Raw genomic sequence first — 18049 nt, forward strand, 5'->3', positions numbered from 1 at the left:
TTGATCCTGTTGAGTGCCAAAGCTATTAAAAACGGCCCAGAGGCTCTGAGCTGTGTGTGTGTGTGTGAGTCCGTGGTCCTTCCCCGGCAGGTCAGGCGTTGGGCCACGCTCCCTGGGTTCCCGTTAGAAACTCCATTTGGGATGAAGTGCAAGGCAGACTTTTTGCTGCTGTTCCAGGGGTGAAGTTCCCTCCCCAGACCTGCAGCGCTTGGGCCTCCCAGGCCGAGCGGCGCGCGCAGAGCCGCTGGTGGGTTCTGTCCTGAGCACCTGCAGAGAAAAGCTGCGACGTCAAAAACCCCCACGCTCTCACGCGACGCGTTTGCTACAGACTCGCGCTCCTGGATGCTCCCGAGAAGGCGCCGGGGGACAAGGCTCAGGTGGCTGCTGCTTCGAAATAAATTCTTTTCTCCTTAGATTTAGTATATAAGTCATCGTCTCCGCTGGAGAGCACCAGCATGGAAGGTGCAAGGAGGACAAGGCGGCTGGGGGGGGCAGGAGGGAGAAGAGGCAAATGCCACGCGGTGGCCAGCGGCCGCCCTGCTGCGGGGCCGGGCCCCCCCCGGAGCATTTCCTGCCCGCTCGGGACACACGCCGTGTGGTGGCGAGCAGTCCCATCTAGGAATTTTGAAATTCACTTTTCCAACGTCTGTTTGTTCGTGTCAGGGAAGTTTGTGAGTCTCGAGACAGTGGCTTTCCCTAAATTATTTGACGGCTTTAAATGTGGAAAGCGCTTTCAGAGTGGTTCTTGACATTCACTGCCTCTTCTTTTAAGATTGAGCAAAGCTGAAAAAATAGGCTTCTTGGAACGCTGTAAATCATTTTCTGGGTAAAAAACGCAGCGTTTTCAACTCTTAGGAGATAAAGCTGAAGCCTCACCAGTGGTTTGAAGAGCATTTCTCCTACAAAGACTGAGCAGTAGCGCCACTGTAGTAGAATAACTATTTTTAAGAACTGTTCCTTCTGCAGGGAGGCTTTCCCACCTCCTCCCGTTCGCTTCTCCTCCTCCCCCCGCACACGGAGCTGGAAGAAAGAACTGAAGGTGGTTCCTTCCAAGCAGGGAACGCTTCTCCCTGTTTGCTTCTTGGGAACCAAAATCTTGGGGTTTTTTCCCTTTCTATTTGCTGGGCAATAGTGATAAACGGCAAAAGCGCAGAGTAAATTAGGTGAAGGCAGTGAAGAAAATAACGCACTTCACGTTATAAAACGTTATGTGATAGACGTGTGACTGTTTAAATTTAACAAAATGATACGAATGCAAATCAACTTCCTTGCTGCATTTTTACAAGGTAGCAGCAGCTAAATTCTCATAAAGGACGCCTTACCCCAGGAGTCAGAATTACCAGCCGGGGAACACGCTTCTCCAGCCTGCTACGAATCGGTTTGTAGTCTAGGAAATCCACCCTGGAGCGAGTCGCAGCTCTGGGTGCAGGCGGTGACAGGAAGAAGCCTGCGAAAGCGCAGAGCAAGTACGGCGAGGACAAGGAGGGGTGCTGGGAGCTGAAGAAGGAGCCGTTGGCACAGGCGATGTTTTGGGGGACTCTTTCAAACACGGTTGTGCTGTGAGCGCGGGTCTTGTTCGTCCCTGCAATCTACGCTTTAAAAAAGCACCATCCATCAGGGCAGGAGGCGCGGCTAGGAGATACAAGGAAGGAGTTTTAATGATCCTTAAAAAGAGTGTTGTATTTTTAAATCAAAGTTTACTTTGCTGGTGACTTGCTTGTTGTTTTGTGGGTTGGGTTTTTTTGGTTTGTTGTTTGTCTGGTTTTTTGTTTGTTTTTTTTTTTTTTTCTGAAGAGAGGCTTCCGATTTTGCTGCAGAATTTCTTTACAAAATAAATACAGGAATGAATAAAAGGGGCATTAGTGGAGAAGCAAACCCGAACGTTGCTGGGTCTTTCACCTAGTTTCGCTTTGTATGCCACAGCTTAGCAACAGAAGAATTCCCCTCTTGGTTTTAAAGCCTTGTAACGGTTTTGAAGTTGTTTGTTTTCCCTGGCCCTGGTGCTCCAGTGCCCAACTGGAACCGCTCTGGAAGAGCTCCGCAGTTAAGCTGATGCACTGTGGCTAGATGTGGCGGCTTTGCCTAGGTAACGATGGTCACAAGAGCACCGAGATGTACAGAAAATGAATTTTAAAGACACAATTCTGAAGAAAACCACGATGCTTCAGTGAAAGCGGGAAGCATCCGTTTCTGGCCGTGGTCTCCGCCAGGAAGCTCAAAGGAACGCGAGCGCGTCCGTGTTAGCAAAGAGCATCGAACAAAGGGTCACGGCGACCCCTCCAGAGGCTGCGGGAGACCTTGAAATTAAAGGGAAGGGAAGAATCTGCAAATCCCACGTGACGCGACGCCGGAGCGGCTGCCGATGGCGGGGGGCACTTGGCCGCTGCCGCTCACCCCCGCCTCTCGGCGGGATTTTCGCTCCGTGCTCGGAAGGTAACCACCCTCCTCCTCGGCAGAGCAGCTGCTCTCTGGGGAGGGTCTGTTCTCCACACGCAGAGAAGTCGGAGCCTCTGTATCTCTCCCCTGGCCTTTTCTAACCCAGAGCAGCACTTGGAGGAGTGAGCGTGGGGGCCTTGGAGAAACACGTTCCACAGTCGGCTGCGGCTCCGTATCGATTCCAAACGGCTCAGTCATCTTTTGCGTTCAGGCTTGGTAGTTGTACCGACCCATCCTTAAATGCAGCCAAAACATACTACAGTTTTTTCTGGGCTCAAAAGGCTTTTCACTGCAATACTGCTGCTCTTTTGACTTGAGAAAAGATGATTTTTTTTTTTTTGTTACACCGTCTGCTGTTGATTTTGTTACCTATACGAAACAGTCCATGCGGCTTCTGAGGCCAAGTCCCGTCTTTCTCTGTAGCCAGTTCAGTTTGCATTTCTTTTTGCGATTAAACTAGTTGTTGGGTCGTTAGAAATACATTCGAGTGTAAAATTAAACTGACAAATTCCAAGCCTGCTAGCGAACTCCCAGCTCTGACTAAAGGCTACAGAAATATTAATTAATTATTAGAAGGAGAAATTGCTGCTTGCTTACAAGAAGAGTAAAGCGTATCTCAAACAAAAAACAATTACTCTGGCAGTGCTTTGGACTCGTGGAAACTTTGTCCTAAACACCCACAATTAGTAGATTATAGGGAAAAATCAAAAGAAAAGGAGGTTTATATGGTTTATGAGGTGGGCGCTGTGGTTCCTGGCCCCGGTGGGGCTCCCACCGCCCTCACGCAGCTGCCTGGCCGGGGGGAGCAGAACCCCCAACCCCCCGGAGCCCGGAGAAAGCGGAGAGACAGGGATGAACCCTCAGTGCAGAACCACCCACCACAGCCAGAGACCCCCCCAGCTCCCCCAGCTCCCCAGTTAAGGGCTTGCGGGGGGGCAGTGCCGGGTCCGGGCTGGCGCGTGGGACGCGTGGCACGGCCGGGGTGACCCTTCCCGGGGGACTTTCCTGCCAGCACAGACCAACCGCTTGTTGCCCAACTTCTGCCTGAACTGAAACCTCCACACAACGTCAAGTCACGTTTGTTTTTTTTTTTTTTTTTTGGCTAAGGCTCTGAGATTTTTCGTTTATTGTCAAACCTGTATTTTATTTTGCTTCAGCGCAGATGAGAGGACTGTGATACTGAAATCTGGGATGCATCCAGGTGACAACCAGCAGAACTCGCAGCTCGGAGCCGATTTATTGCATCACGCTTGAGTTTTGGCAACCCCAGCGCAAAACCTGGACGGGACCTTTTTATCACCACGTGGTTGGAAAACGGAGTGGAAAAAGGATTCTCGTGAATCCTCTGTCGGGAAAAAACAACAACAACAACAACAACAAAATATCTGCGTAGCAGTGAAACCCCAGCAGCAACGTTAGTTCACAGGATGAGATCATAGCATGCTGTGGTTTCGGAAGGCTGTTTGGAGAATGCCCTCTCGGAGGCCAGCTGAATTTTTTTCTCCCCCCCCCCTCCCCATATGGCACCCGACCCGGCTACCTGCCCTGAAACTGCTGCTTCGCGGGAGGTTTCACAGCCCCAAGTCCCCTCCAGGCTCAGCCCCCGCGGGGACGACAGCAGCAGGGACACATCCACGGCTGCCAGCCCCTGCGGCGGGCGCGGAGGAGCCCAGCGCCCTTCCAGCCCGGCCGCTCGCTGCATTTCTGGCGGGAGCGGTGGCCGACGACGCCGTCCCCGCGACGGGAGGGCGCCGACTCAAAAAAACCGACTCTAACAAGGGGCGACAGCCAAAAATACAGCCTGGGAGATCAAGACGGGAAAACTTTTCCACTCGGAACGTAATGCAGCCATGGAACGGCTTATCCGGGGAGGGGGCGGGTAGAATCTCGGTTCTTTAAGATTCTTCTTCAAGATTTATCTGGACAGAAGCCCAGCCGACCCAATCGAGTGTTGGCAGCAGTCTTGGATCAAGCATGAGGTCGGCCTAGAGACCTCCAGGAGTCTCTTCCAACCGTCGTTTCTCTAGATTTGGTGAAACAGTGGGGCACTTTTAAAGCGGGTCCGAGAGAATTCCTGTTTTTCAGCACGGTCAAGGCGTGGACTGGAGGAATGCCGCCGAGCCGGAGCGAGAGCACGAGCACCGCAGCACCGGCGCGCGACGGCCCGGAGAGCACCCGCCTGCCCAGCCACCCGCCCTCCTCCCTTCTGCAGAAGAGAACAACCGAGTGGCCAAACCCGCGACTTCAGCACGGGACTTAAAAAATTCCTCAGCAGAGAGACACCAGAGGTATTTTAGGATCTGCCTCCTGACAAGACGCTGAGGACAAGGCAGTAGATACCCCACTGCAGCTCCCGCGCTCCCTCATTCACAGCCATAAGGTGAAAGCACCGCTGCGGTTTAGCACAATGGGCCAAGAGTCAATGCTGAGCTACGTCTGACTTTTCCAGCAATTTGACAATAAATCCTTTGAGCCACAGTGCTCCGCTGCTACTCACCTCTGATTCCTGTTAGTTAAAACAACTAGTTGCAATTTTTAAATTATTTTTTTACATCTGGCTTTAAATTCTTGAGCAAAACCGTCCAAACTGTAAAAAGAATGAAGATCTTACCTGTAACTGAGATCTCGTGCAAATCACTGGGAAGAACCTTCATCATACAGACCTAAAGATGCCGCTGGTCTCTGGATTACCTGCAGTTTCAATACTCCAAATGCTTTCACAGTTTGTGTCCTTGAATAGATTTTTACAACAGCCTTATTTTCTACATGAGCCGCAGTTTTCAAATCAAAGTTTATTAAAATGTCAAAAATAGAACTTACAGTTTCACGTATGAAATAAGAGGGCATACATGATACAGGCCTTTAATAACAAAACAGGTGGGTAATGCTTAACAAGCTAAAGCAGGGAGGTGACATCACTGGTCATTAACATACAATCCCGGGTTAGGAACATCTAAATGCTAATGCGAACATGCTCATACGTATCTATCACAGGGGGAACAGTCAATGGAGAGGGGGAGGCGGCTGCCTCCAGCAGAAACCTAAGAGGGACCAAAAGGTTCACGGAGTAATACGTTCCTTTCTTTTTAAAGCCTCGTAACTCTGAAGGGCGCGACTCACGGGCCCACCTGGGAACCTGACTTGTTGCTAAAAGATCAAACAGCAACGCGGGCAAAGGCTCCTGCTGGAGAAGCCCCCGTCCTGTTTTATTCGCCGGGGCGGGTTGCTCAGTGCTGAGGTGAGTCTCTTGCGCTCACCGTCAGTAATTGCCTCGTTTCTAGCAGTCATCAGAAAGGAACACGCGAACGGTTTGATACTCTGAGTCCTTAACTGCCCTTTCTGTGAAAAATTAAATACTTGATTCATCCGAATATTCGAGAAAGACAACATAAATACAAAAGCATGTACATAATAAAAACCATATACTGAATTTCTTAACCATACCGCTCAATCAACTACTATATAGTGACTAATTATTTCTCATCCTAGCTTACCAGCTTATTTGTGAAATTCCATTCCTCCTACCTATCCAGTACCTTGGAGAACTAGGAAAGCTCCTGGATGTTTTGGGATATGGCCGAAGTCCTTCACCGAGCTGTTCTTCTTGCCCCTTGTGCTTTTCCTGTCAGTGAGTAGCACAAGGCACGGATGGCAGTACTTGCTGCTTGAGATGGAGTCCTGAATATTCTTCACCCTGCAAAGGAGTCCTCTGCCTGGCGCAAACTGTGCTGATCCTGAAGGGGAGAGGAAACTAACTTGCTTAACTCTTTCTCAAAAGTTACCCCCAGCCTTTTTGGGGCATATATGGGTAGCCACAGCTTTGGGGAAATTTGTTACGATTAGATTTCTCCATCTTTGTACATACGCACGCCGATTCCTGGCGATTAAATCAAATGGACAGCACTGGATTGCTCCTAAGACAAGCTTAATACAAGATACAAACTGCAATTCGGTTCAATACATTAATAATAATAATTAAAAAAAAAAAAAAAATCACCACAGTCATTTAAAACCACAAGGCCGTCAATATCATCTGCCAGCAGCCAGGCCCTTGTGTATGGCTACACCAATTAAAAAGAGTCAAAGTTCCTGCTAGTGACTCTCTGCTAGTAACAAAAACGTATGAAATCCAGGTAAAACTAGCCAAGACTACCCTTAAACGAGAAGATATTCCAGTACAGACGTGTAATCTAAGCTAGGGCATGGCTGATCGCGTACATTTGTGCTACATATCGAAAGCTACTTTAATAAAGTTGCAGGAAAAAAAAGGAAACCCGAGAAGCCGCCGGCGACCTCCTCCCCTGCGTTAACGCCACGCGACCGGCCCGGCCCCTCCCGCGTGGGGCGGGGGCTCCGCTGCCCCCCTGCCACCCCCCTCAGCCCTGCAACACAGAAGGAAACTCGGCCGCCACGTCCCTTGGATCCCCCCCCCCCCCCCCCAGCCTTTATCTTTTGTTGCACGGTACAGGACTTTCCATTTGACTTTATAAGGTAAGTTTAGAAACCATAAAGCTTTGACGAATTAGTGAGAAGGCAAACAAAGGGGAGGAGAGGAAATTAATACTTTAGTGGAGATAATCTTTGCAATTTTATCTAACTGTACTGCTAGACCAGCTTACATTTTCCACGTGAAGTCGTTTTACTTTAGGGATGATGAGGTGAGATCAACCAAAGTTCTTATGCATCATCTGAATCGTTTTACAAAAGGCATCTATTCGTAACAGTTAGCAATCCGTTCTCCTTTATCAAGCAGAAGACAGAAATCTGGTTCCTAGCAGCAATCCAGGTCCAATTCTTGGTTTGGCTGAGGAGGCGATTCTGTGTGCAAACTTCATTTTAAAATTAAGGTTTGTTCCAGCTTGGAGCTTCTGGGTCAGGCCGGGCTCCTGCACACACCGTTGCGTGCACTGAACTCTCTGACACTGGAATTTAAGAGTCATTTTCGTTGCTAATGCACAAGGCACCACAGAGTCCAACTTCCTCCGTGATTATGCGGACAATGAAAACAGTTAAAGACACTCGGGGAGGAAACCTGGGGCCATTTTACATAGCAGATTTTTTCCCCCTCTCTCGCTAAAACAGCAAGTCAAATAACTTCCACAAAAGTCAGGATAAATTTGTGTTTGCAGCTACGTTAGAGACCTGTATCTGAAAGTATATGCCAAATCAATCCACAATGACAGACAGACCTACTTTTTAAGTGGCTAGAAAATGCTATTTTATACAGATGCTCTTTTTGCACAAGGCTGTGCAATCAGAGATTTAACTAAAATCAGACACATTGCAAAAACTAAAAAAAAAAAAAAAAAAAAACCAAAACCAAACCCAAAAATCCTAGGAAACCTCCAGCGCTATGATACAAGCGGCGTTACACAGTCAAAATTCTGCAAGAGGCCATTCCAAAGTGCCTGTATCATTCAGGAGCACATCCACCCCTGAAAGTCTTCCTCAGAATTGAAATTTCACATACAAAATGTCACCTCTTGTTCCTGGAGGAAAACTCTCTGCAGCATCCCCTCGTTTGCCTGGTAAAAAAACCCAGCGGCAACGAGCCCCTGGGATCATCTGTTCCTGCGTCCACCGACCGAGGGGCGCCTCGTGCCCTGCCTTGCTGAGGCCACAGGTCCAAAAGCCGTGGGGTTATTTTATATTTTTTTTTTTTTTTTTTTTTTGCAAACCAGGCGGTGGGGGTTGACAAACAGAGCAGTCTCAAAGGAACAAGCACATGGGAAAAGCCTCCCTCTACAGATAGGCAGGTACATGGAAATTCCTGGGAAGTGTCTGAAATGCCGTGAAAAGTCAAGAGCCCATTATGGGACCGGGGCGCTCGGGAGCTGCAGGACCAAAGCCTCAACGCCAACCACTGTCAAGTCCGTCCGGGTCTGTCCTTCCCAGAGCCACATCTAGCTTTTGTGTTTGTCTGTCGTATATGACAAAAGAAAAAAAAAAAAAAAAAAATTTCCATAGGAAACTGATCATCACTTTCTCCCCTCCCACTTCTAATATTTTGGCACAAAGGCATATGATATTCAATGCAGATATAAAGAAACGGATAATTGGACAGCACTAACGAAGTTATGAGACTTATTTGGCAAATTTGAACCATAAAAACAAGTGCTAAGGTTTTTTTTCCAGTTGTGGAAGTTGTTTGCCATGACAGTTGCTGCAGGGAAAAAAAAATATTAAACAGTCTGGAGCATGTATGTTTAAAAGGAACATTTTATAATACAAGTAAATACACACTCTCCCAATTTCTCCAGGCAAAAACACATCTCAGAGAGTTTTAATCAGCTGAAATAAGTTTTAAACAGAGGGGTTCTGTGTCTGAGATGTCCTGGTTCATGTGCAGTCACGTGTGACAGCATGGGAAAACCTATTAAATTGCATATTCTGAAAATGGCAGCAAGGGCCTGTTCACTTCCATCACTAGAGCAGAGCTGGACACTGGATTCACTAAGCCCCTAAGACTTAACAAGTGGCAGACACCATCCAACATACCGAGAAAACAGAATGCAAACTTTCTGTAGTTAATGCAAACAGACTGCACAATAACGAAGGCTTAACTTATCCAGCCAGAGCTCCCCACGGGACGAGTGTCTGTCTGTGAGCAGCTCGAGTCAAAAGTCGACGCAGCAATAGCAGAAGGAGCCTTAAGCTTGGCCTTTGGCTTCGTGTCAATCCAGTCTGAGACCATCAGGGTTATCTGCTGCATCCCTCAGGCATGAAGCAAGACTCTGCCTCCTTCGTAGTCCAGCGTGGGAAATTAATTCCTTTTGGCAGCATTACTGGGGGGATCAGTTCTTGCGGGTGCTTTAAACGCCTCCTTTCCCCGCTGCTGCTGCAAGCCCAGGGAGCACAGGTGGGGATCAGGGAGACGGTGACAGGCCTGCACGAGCAAGAGTCGTCCCCAAGTCCCACGGTGTCTGGCTTTTCGGAGAAGCTGCACGACACGAGCCTGGAGCTGAGCGAGGCAAAGGGAAAGTTTCCTCCGAGGCGCCGGTGGCTCCTGCGTGCTCACAGCAGCACGGGGCCCGCCAGGCAGGGCACGGCTGGAGCCAGAGCACTGGCTTCCCTCCGCTGAAGCAAAGTCCAGTTTTTTATCATCATAAACTTCGGTTGCAAATTCTAACTCCAATGGCCCATAGCACTGTAACCAAAGTGCTAACGGTTTCAGTGGAAGTGGCTTAAATGGGGTTTTAGTTTAAAAAAAAAAAAAAAAAAAGAAAACAAAGAAAAAAACCACCTTTTTTTTTTTTTTTTCCGCAGATTTTTTTTTCTCATCACTTCAGTGACTGGGAATTTGTTTACTATGCACTATGCATTTTGCTAAGGGTTAAGCCAATTCCATTTTCCAGAGTCTTTGTTCCTCCCACCCACCCCCAGGAGATGTTTCCTTAGGAGACACTGGAACAACGAATACTGGGGGAGCCCATTTGTGTAAGGACCTTGTCTAGCCACTGCAAGGGACCATTAAGATGCAGTTCAATCCAGCAGGGAGTACTGGTCACAGTCTGCCGCCTACAAGAAAGAAGGGGTTGGGGGGGACAGAAGGAAAAAAAAAAAAAAAAAAAAAAGAACATAAATGTGACTTACAAAACTTCACAAATGTGAAAAGGTTTTACAGCTACTGAAGCATTCTTTCCTGCTTAGACAATAGTCCTGCATGTGGGGCCAAAGGAATGTCTCTCTCCACTATAACACGCTTCTGGCCTATGCTGCCAACTTCTTTTAAAACCCCTACCTTTTCTCTTTACATTTCTCAAGATCCCAAAGGAGCAACTCACTATATAACCTATTTACTACTCGGATTCCTGAAAACAGGCAGCGTCTGATTCCCTGAAGAGAAATGAAGGTGTTTGTCTAAGCAAAAGCCTACAGTTTTATTTTGCAGACCTTGCCTCTCCTAATTAAGATAGCAAGGCAAGCAGTTTACCAAACACATGAAATTTCTCTACGTGCAAGCCAAGGATGCCCTTTTTTTTCCTGTATCTTTTACCTGAATGTGGAAGTGATGGCGAGAGATCACCACTGGGCCCTTCAGAGCCCCTCCTGTGGAGCCCTCTCCCTCCTGCGGCCCGACACGCCGCTGAGATTTTTTTTTTTTTTTTTTTTCCCACCTCGGGAGGAAGCGCTGGAGGTTTGAGCCCCACACTACACGTGCTGGGGCACTCCAAGGGATTTGCGTTCGATCGCTGCCCCAAAAGAAGCAGCAGGGTTTAAAAAGTCGCCAAAGCTATCAGAAAAGCAGAAACGTGGTATTGAACCGTGTGTTTCAAAACCCCTCGAGACGTGGTGGCTGTGGCCAGAGGAGAGGGGGTACCTTGCTGGGTCACCACGCTTTGACTCTCCCCTGCCACAAAGCGCTTTCCCCCTCTCCTCTCTGTTTTTCTCCCTGAGGCCAGACCCCACGGAGTGTCTCCAGCTGGTAAAAGCAAGAAGAGATGGGGAGGAAAGGAAGGGAAGGGAGGCCAGGGCACAGGCCAAGGGGCTCTCCCTCCTCTGCCAAGGGATGGCCTGAGTCCTGTTCCAGGCAGAGAGGCAGGGACAGCTGCTGCGGAGGAGGAAGATTCCGAAGAGGCAGAAACAGCCTGGAAACAGCCTTGTTTTACACCCTCATTTCCCACAGAAGCTGTCCTTGGAATCTGCTTGTGGGAGGGAGAAGCCGAAGCCCGTGGGGCCCAGGGAGAAACGGCTGCTGCCAAAGGGACCCTCTGCTCCGCGGGGCCGCCCCTGTGCTCCCACCGCCAGCCCTGCCCTCCGGCGGCGCGGGGAGAGGAGCGGGGCTCCGGGTACGGCTCGGCAAGGCTTTGCCCAAGGGCTGCAACCCCTTCTGATGATGAACCCGCGTCCCTCATCCTTTGAACTGAAAATGGAAGCCGGTCCCTGCCGGCACCCCACCCATTCCCAGCTCAGGCGGGGCTCCCCGGAGCTGCCAGGCCAGGCGATGCCCCAGGAGTGGGCGTGTGGGCAGGGCTTGTCCTGTACAGCGACTTAATGCTGAGTGGTTTGCGTGGAATCGCGGCTCGTGAGCTGTTTGGGCAGGAGGACTGCGGGACGAGGGCTAGGAGCAGAGCACCTCTCGCGCTCTCAGCTTCAGTGAAGCACACAAACCCCTCAGGTCCCAGGGAAAAACGAGTCTCCCTTAACTTCGCACAGGGCATTCCCCTCTGCTGCCTGAAATCAGCCTGACACTGAGCAGTCCGACGACTCTCCAGGCAACACTGTATGGAAACCTGCTACCCGTGGGGCTGCCGAGCTTCTGCCCTCTGCAAATCTACCACGGCAAACTTCACTCTACCTAGATGACCAACACACTGGCTCCAGCCTTTCAGAAAGGCAAACCCTCAAAGCTCTCCGTGCCTTCAGCTTGCTCCACGGGGCTCTCGCTGGACAGAGAACCTCTGTATCACGGGCTGATTATGCAATTGGCTTCTCCCCCGCTTCCCTCCACCAAATCCCCGGCACACAAAAGCACTAAACACCCCACCAATGAGTCTGCTCAAAAGGCTAAGCAGCTGAACCAGAAATCACTGGAACAGCGCTCTGGATGCAGCTCGCACAGTAACGGTTTCATAGATGAATCAGTTCAACAAATAAACGTGCTCTGACAAAGGCAATCAGATGTAGTATTTTGTGGCAAGGAAATGAAGGAGCAAGAGAGCGGCTTCGGCGCGGTCAGCGTGAGCGTAGGGTTTCACTGACTACAATGCTCTAATGAGATAGCTGACTTTCCGTAAGTCATGCTCATCTGGATTTCATTACGAGCCGTGGCTGCGAGCCAGGGCTGAAATGCTCTGGCCCGGGTGCAGGACAATTTCAAAACAAAATGGACTCCAAACATCTGGAGAAATGAAGAAAGTGGGAGAGTAACGTGCAGGGCCCAGGCTCCAGCTGACACTGCGGCATCTCCCCCGCCTGCCGCGGGCAGCCGTGCGAGGGGAGCGTCGGCCGGCGGCCCCGCTGCGCCGCGGGCAGGGCCTGCCCCCCCATTTTCAAATGAGGCCGCGGATCTAAAGGGTGCACAGTCAAGTACTTCAAAATCACATTTGGCTTAAGTCCTTGCCAGCTTTCTCTCTCATAAAACGACATTCATTTTCCAGCGGATTTCGTCTCCCCTACTTGTACCGTTAAACGCTGATTTCACTCCCTTTGCTACTGAGGGACGTTCGCTCGCTAACGCAGTGGAGCAACAGCAACACGAGCTGTGGAGTACTCTGCCCCTCACGCTGTCTCCACGCTGTCAGAATAACCACATCATCAATTCCAAGCATCAGACCCTACTGCATCTCCCTTTTTATCTTCAACGTTCACTGGGAAAAATAATAGACCTCTCTCTCCCCCTGCCTCCAGTCACATTTAAGCAATTGCCCTGTGACAAGCACTAAGGAAAGGATGAGGAGATTTAACTATAGTTTTGCAGCAACTCCAACAGTTCTTCCAAATACAAATTTTCAAGACAATCTGCTTTTACTTTAATCCCATTAGTCCCTGATAAAAGAAGGATCAGACCTTATCGATTAGGAAGCACTCAGACTGATTCTGTCCTGATAACAGTGTAGTCGTAAGACACTCAAACTATCAAACATACATCTAATTTTAAGGGGGGAAAAAAAAAAAGTAATAGTTCCTACACAGGCCATCTGGATTTCTCAACTCTCCTTCAGGTTTGTACAACACAGTGACCAAACACCGTGGTCTTCCAGTTGCATCACACGACGTACGTTTTATACAAAGAGGATGGGGAAAACAAGAGATGAGATCAACAGATCTCAAGAACTACAACCTACCTACATTACTGAAGAGAGACTGTGCTAATTCTTCAAAGCTGAGTAAAGGAGCTTTGCAGAACATTCTCCTAGGCCGCAAGCTACAGGAGTGGCAATGGCAAGCACAAGCGTACTGCAAAGTTTCATTCAAAAGGCCTGACCTGTATTCTGCTCCCCAGCCCTTGACAAAGCTCATCCGAATTGTGCACATTCTGGTCAGCTGGTACACAGCTTCGAAGCCCTGATTTACGGACTGAGCCAAGAGGGCGGCGAACTCCTGGTTGTTAAAAATCTTCAAGTTACATCCTGCGAAAAAAGAACACGACAAGAACAAGGCATTAGCTTAGCTAGATTAAGAAAACCATTTCTTTCTGAGGCTGGAAAGAAACTCAGTGCTGCTTTCCCATATCCTCAGACCATGTGATACTCTACACAGATTGTTTAAACACAGCATTTCGGAAAAAGGAATCAAGGTTGCCACATTTTCACAGCTCATATGCTGAAAAGGAAGAAAACCATGTTACAGGACAGAGAACAATGAATGTTAGTGCCCACACAGCAGATTGTGATCTACGAGACCAGACTCGGGATCCTCATGTGGAACCTCCCTCTATCTCCCTTGCAGTCATTTCTCTCATATTGTAATTTAAAAGCCTATGACCATAACCCTTAACAACGGTAACAGCTAAGGGGCCCGAAAGGAAGGAATGCACGGGCTGAAATTAGGAACTCACTGCTGTTGGATTTACATGGTGCCCGTCAGCAGAAGTAACGGAGAAGTTCTGAAGAGAAACTGCTCTGGAAAGCCAGAAACCACTTATCAGGGTTAGAAAGGCTGGTAGTAGAGCTGCTTCTGCTATAACCGTCTCGTAAACGTAACTACCATGCACCAAAGAATTTTCCTTTAAAACTGGAGTTTTCCCCCAATGTTCTGTCCCAGCTAAAAGACCAAGAACTTAGTCAACTGTTTTTAGGTGATAAAGGTGAACTAAAACAACATTCCTCACCGGTCAAATAAATAAATAAATACACACACAACTCTTAAAGAAAGCGTTGCCATGCTTGCTTTCTCCCGGATCACCAGAAAGAAGTCAAACTCTGAAACCTGGCACGCAGCTGATGCTCATTTGGAATTACATATGGGCCAAGTCTGAAAAACAACCATTTGGACTGTGAGGAATTGTGTTTTTTCTAAAATCACTTCGGAGCTTACTCTCTTGGGCTGGACTCATACTGTCACCTGTTTTGGGTCAAAGCACATGAAGTAAAGCGTAACCGCATGCAGCAGCTCAGCAGCTGCAGAAACAAGTACCCATTTTTGTCACCCCCAAAGAGCACAAGTAGCCGTGTATCTCGCAGAGAGTTTGACGGGAAGCTGTGTCAGGCATCTTGCAGTCTAAGGCGGGAAAATAAGAAGGGTGAGAGCATCAGGGCCAGGCCGAGCACAGAGGAAGAGCTGTGGCAAGGGAAGCGAAAAACTTGGTCAGGATCAGCCTGCCAAGCTGTTCAGGCTTCAGGACTGGATGGGAACGGGTCTCTCCACGACTGTGCCTGGGAGAAGCGGGTACGGCTTCATCTTGTCAACGTGGGAAGGAAGAAACTGCTTCAAACCCAGCAAAGATTTGAAGATGAGGCTGAGAAGGCGGCCAAAGATCGTGGCAGGAGTGGGGAGAGCTGGAGTCCAAAAAATGCTCCTTAGATGAATCTACAGCGGAAATGTGGGTTGTTTATGTCTTCAGATGTTGACTTGAGCTGGGGTGGACTCTTGTGATGTGGCTGGAGAATTAAGTCATGTTTGCAACACTGGCAGCTGCTTCCTAAGCATCTGAGAAAGGAAACTCGTTAAGATGGGCCAGAGCTTGCAGTGTATGGAATCTCTTCCCAAAAGAAAGTCAATCTTTATTCAAATATTTCTAAACAAAAAAGGTTGTTTTTCAAACATATACATACTTTTAACTGTAAAAAAATTGGCTTTTGTAAGCCCAGCTAAGCAGCTAAATTCCCTTTTGAATGACATCTTTCATACTAGCTCTTTTGCATGTATCTAACAGAAAAGTATTTTCTTCCTAGATAGATGCTATAAATTCTCTTGTAAGCTTTCAGCATACTTTAGACATATGTTTGCTGTAACCAGAACAAGGTGCCTGCAAATGCGATTTCCCTAGAATAAAATTCATTCACAAGGGGGCAAGGGCGGGGTGGGGGGAAGTTTTACTACAGAACAGAAAAGTAACAATTTAAATCTATTATGGTGAATCTTGAATCTAAATTAAGAAAAATGTATTACGTTGTATTCTTTTACTTGAAGGTACAAACACAATTATAAACATGAATGTCAGATAATTACAATACAATAATGGACTGATGAAACACTGCATGGAACGAGTAGCACATTCTGCTCTTAGTTCTGCTTAGATCCTGAAGTGCTGTTTCCTCCTACTTGTGTGAATGTGGTGCCAACAACGGTGGGGGCATACACAGTAGCTGCCTTTATCAGCACCTTCATCCTATACGCTACAAATAATGCCCTGGCAAATTTGTCAAGTTGCATACAACAGGGTTCAAGGCTCTGAGCGTCGTCAGGAATGGAGGTCAGCAAATCCACACCTACCTTGCCAGCGAGCTCGCTTTGCACAGCAAGGCTCCGTTTGCAGAAGGCGAAGCCTGCGCGGGAGCACAGATAAGGCACCCTTCCTTACCTGGTGGAATCTTGCAAACCGTTGCTGGGTGCCAGCCGTAGCGTTGGTTGCAGTTGGGAGACTGGACAAAAATGGCACTGTCGCTAAGGCACTCGGCAAACACCTCGCCGCCAATGTAGTAGAGTCTCACTCCTCTCCCTAGGAAACACATGGCACAGTTTTGCTTTAGCTTAGACCAATCGTCTGCAAAAAATCTGCAAGAAGAGCTGGTAGAGACGTAGACAACCTCTGCATGAGACAGCTCTCAAAAAGCAGCTAAACTATGAAAGATGGAAAAGGAAACCCAAACCCCTTTTGGCCCACTGGGTACTCCCATTAGGGAGCAGTAAATGTGCTGCGAGAGAGCTGAGCTGAGGAAGGCAGGAGGAACAATTTATAAAGTCAGAATTGCTCTCTCTGGCCCCACTGTCAATCACAGCCGGGACTGCATAAATTTACCACCTCCCAGCCTGCTCACTCCAAACATACACGTCTCTGATATTTTCCATATGAACGTTCTATCAGTTAACATATGGTTTCCAACCTTTCCTGAAAGTCACTGCAGCTGGATACAACTGTTGGTTTATTTACTTAGTGATTTGGAATTAAATTATACAACGTTTTCAAACCATTGCCTTTTGCTTGAGATTACACTGCATACAAGGACAAACATACAGTTCCCATAGGAGTTTACACAAATTATTAAAATCTCAGTTAATAAAGAAACAAATTGCAGGAATACATCTTTGTTGCTCAAATAAACGTTTGCCGGGGTCCTATATTCCTATCTGAATAACTTGCTTTCATTCTTCCATAGAGCATAAGGAGGCTGCTGAATTTAAAGGCTGCTTTCTGAATCTTGGTGGGGTTTTCTGGGTTGGGGTTTCTGTGGTGCTAAAACTCATATTAGAAACAAGTAAGGAAAGATCCTCCTGTCTAAAGTTTACTGCTCAGGAAAGGGTATAAAGGGGAGCAAAATCAGGATAAAAAGCAGGCTCATATTTGATAGAAGTCAGCAGAAAAGACGGCAGATCATAAGCAATTTTGCCTTTTATTAAAATGGCATAAATCTGGGATATCCTACTTAGCGCAAGTTTAACTGAAAACGAATGTCATCTTGCAGTATAAGCAGGAAAAGTGGAAATTGAGATGAAAATCAAGGAATAAAGTTTCCATTATAAAAGAACAGTCAGTTAGAAAATAAAACAGTGCAGGAGGGAAAAGAAATACACAAGTTTATCACTAACATCCTTCCAAATACAGAAGAGCGCATGTAAAAGTTTAAATTCTCTCTATAACACATATAGCAATTTTAGTGTTCCTCAATGCACTTCTTTATTATACTTGAATCAAACAATACAATTAGTGTTCCTTTATGGAAGATGAGCCTGCTAAAACACCACGGATATTCAAACACGGCAGTGTTCCAAAACTGACCAAGCTGCATGCTGACTAGCTAAATAAAAAGCTCTACATGCAGGTCTCTTCCACCTTGGAAGACGCTGGCTAAACCAAGGAAATAGAAATTACCAATGTGTCGTCTTGTGAGTTCCACTGCTGCATTTCTGTTCACGTTAGACAGTAAACCAAGGCAGAAGCGTTCCGAATTAGATGGGTCAGTGAAACCATCCACGGTCATAGAGGGCTGCGAGGCGTGGAAAGTCTCTCCCACTCGCTGGTTGAGTTCATAGTAGGATATCGAGCACCAGAAAGCTGGCTCGCAGTAGGTAACAGGCTGCAGATCTGCACAAAATCAAAAAGCCAAATGAATCACAGGGCCTCAGGAGGGGAGGGGGGCGGATGAAAAAAAAGCAACCATTTTGAAATATTGTTCTGCTTCATTCCTTGGGCTCACTTTAACCACCAAACTTTAATTACTTGACAGATTTTAATGGACCACAGCTAGAAAGTTACGTCACCCCTGAAGCTTTTGGCACATGGAACAATCACAAATAGTCAAAGATATTAGTCACTTAGCAAGTGGGGTGTCACTTAATTAGCTAGCTTCATACTTGGAGAAAATTTTAAAAAATAAACTTAGCTTTACTATGAAATGTGGGGATCACTTTTAGGTAGCCAGTACCCTAAAAAGAGAAAAGGAGGGAAAAGGAAGAAACAGAAAACCTCTGAAAGAGCAGACCACAAACCTGCTTTCAGTAACACAGGTCT

At 47.6% G+C, this 18049-nt stretch overlaps 1 protein-coding gene across 3 annotated transcripts in view; it reads right to left on the minus strand.

Annotated features, from left to right (window-relative positions):
* Positions 1-5213: 5213 nt before the first annotated feature.
* The window catches only part of SMAD3 (SMAD family member 3), an 86753-nt gene continuing 73917 nt past the window's right edge, over positions 5214-18049 (minus strand). For all 3 annotated transcript variants that reach the window (XM_042804132.1, XM_042804131.1, XM_042804130.1), the window contains 4 exons: positions 17411-17623; positions 15902-16039; positions 13364-13508; positions 5214-9954 (listed from right to left, as the gene is read on the minus strand). In XM_042804132.1, coding sequence (XP_042660066.1) covers positions 9831-9954; positions 13364-13508; positions 15902-16039; positions 17411-17623 — 620 coding nt within the window. In that variant the 3' untranslated portion in view covers positions 5214-9830. The remainder of the gene's footprint in view (positions 9955-13363; positions 13509-15901; positions 16040-17410; positions 17624-18049) is intronic.

Source organism: Tyto alba, unplaced genomic scaffold, assembly GCF_018691265.1.
Source record: "Tyto alba isolate M040663 unplaced genomic scaffold, T.alba_DEE_v4.0 Super-Scaffold_41, whole genome shotgun sequence".
Classification (NCBI taxonomy): domain Eukaryota; kingdom Metazoa; phylum Chordata; class Aves; order Strigiformes; family Tytonidae; genus Tyto; species Tyto alba.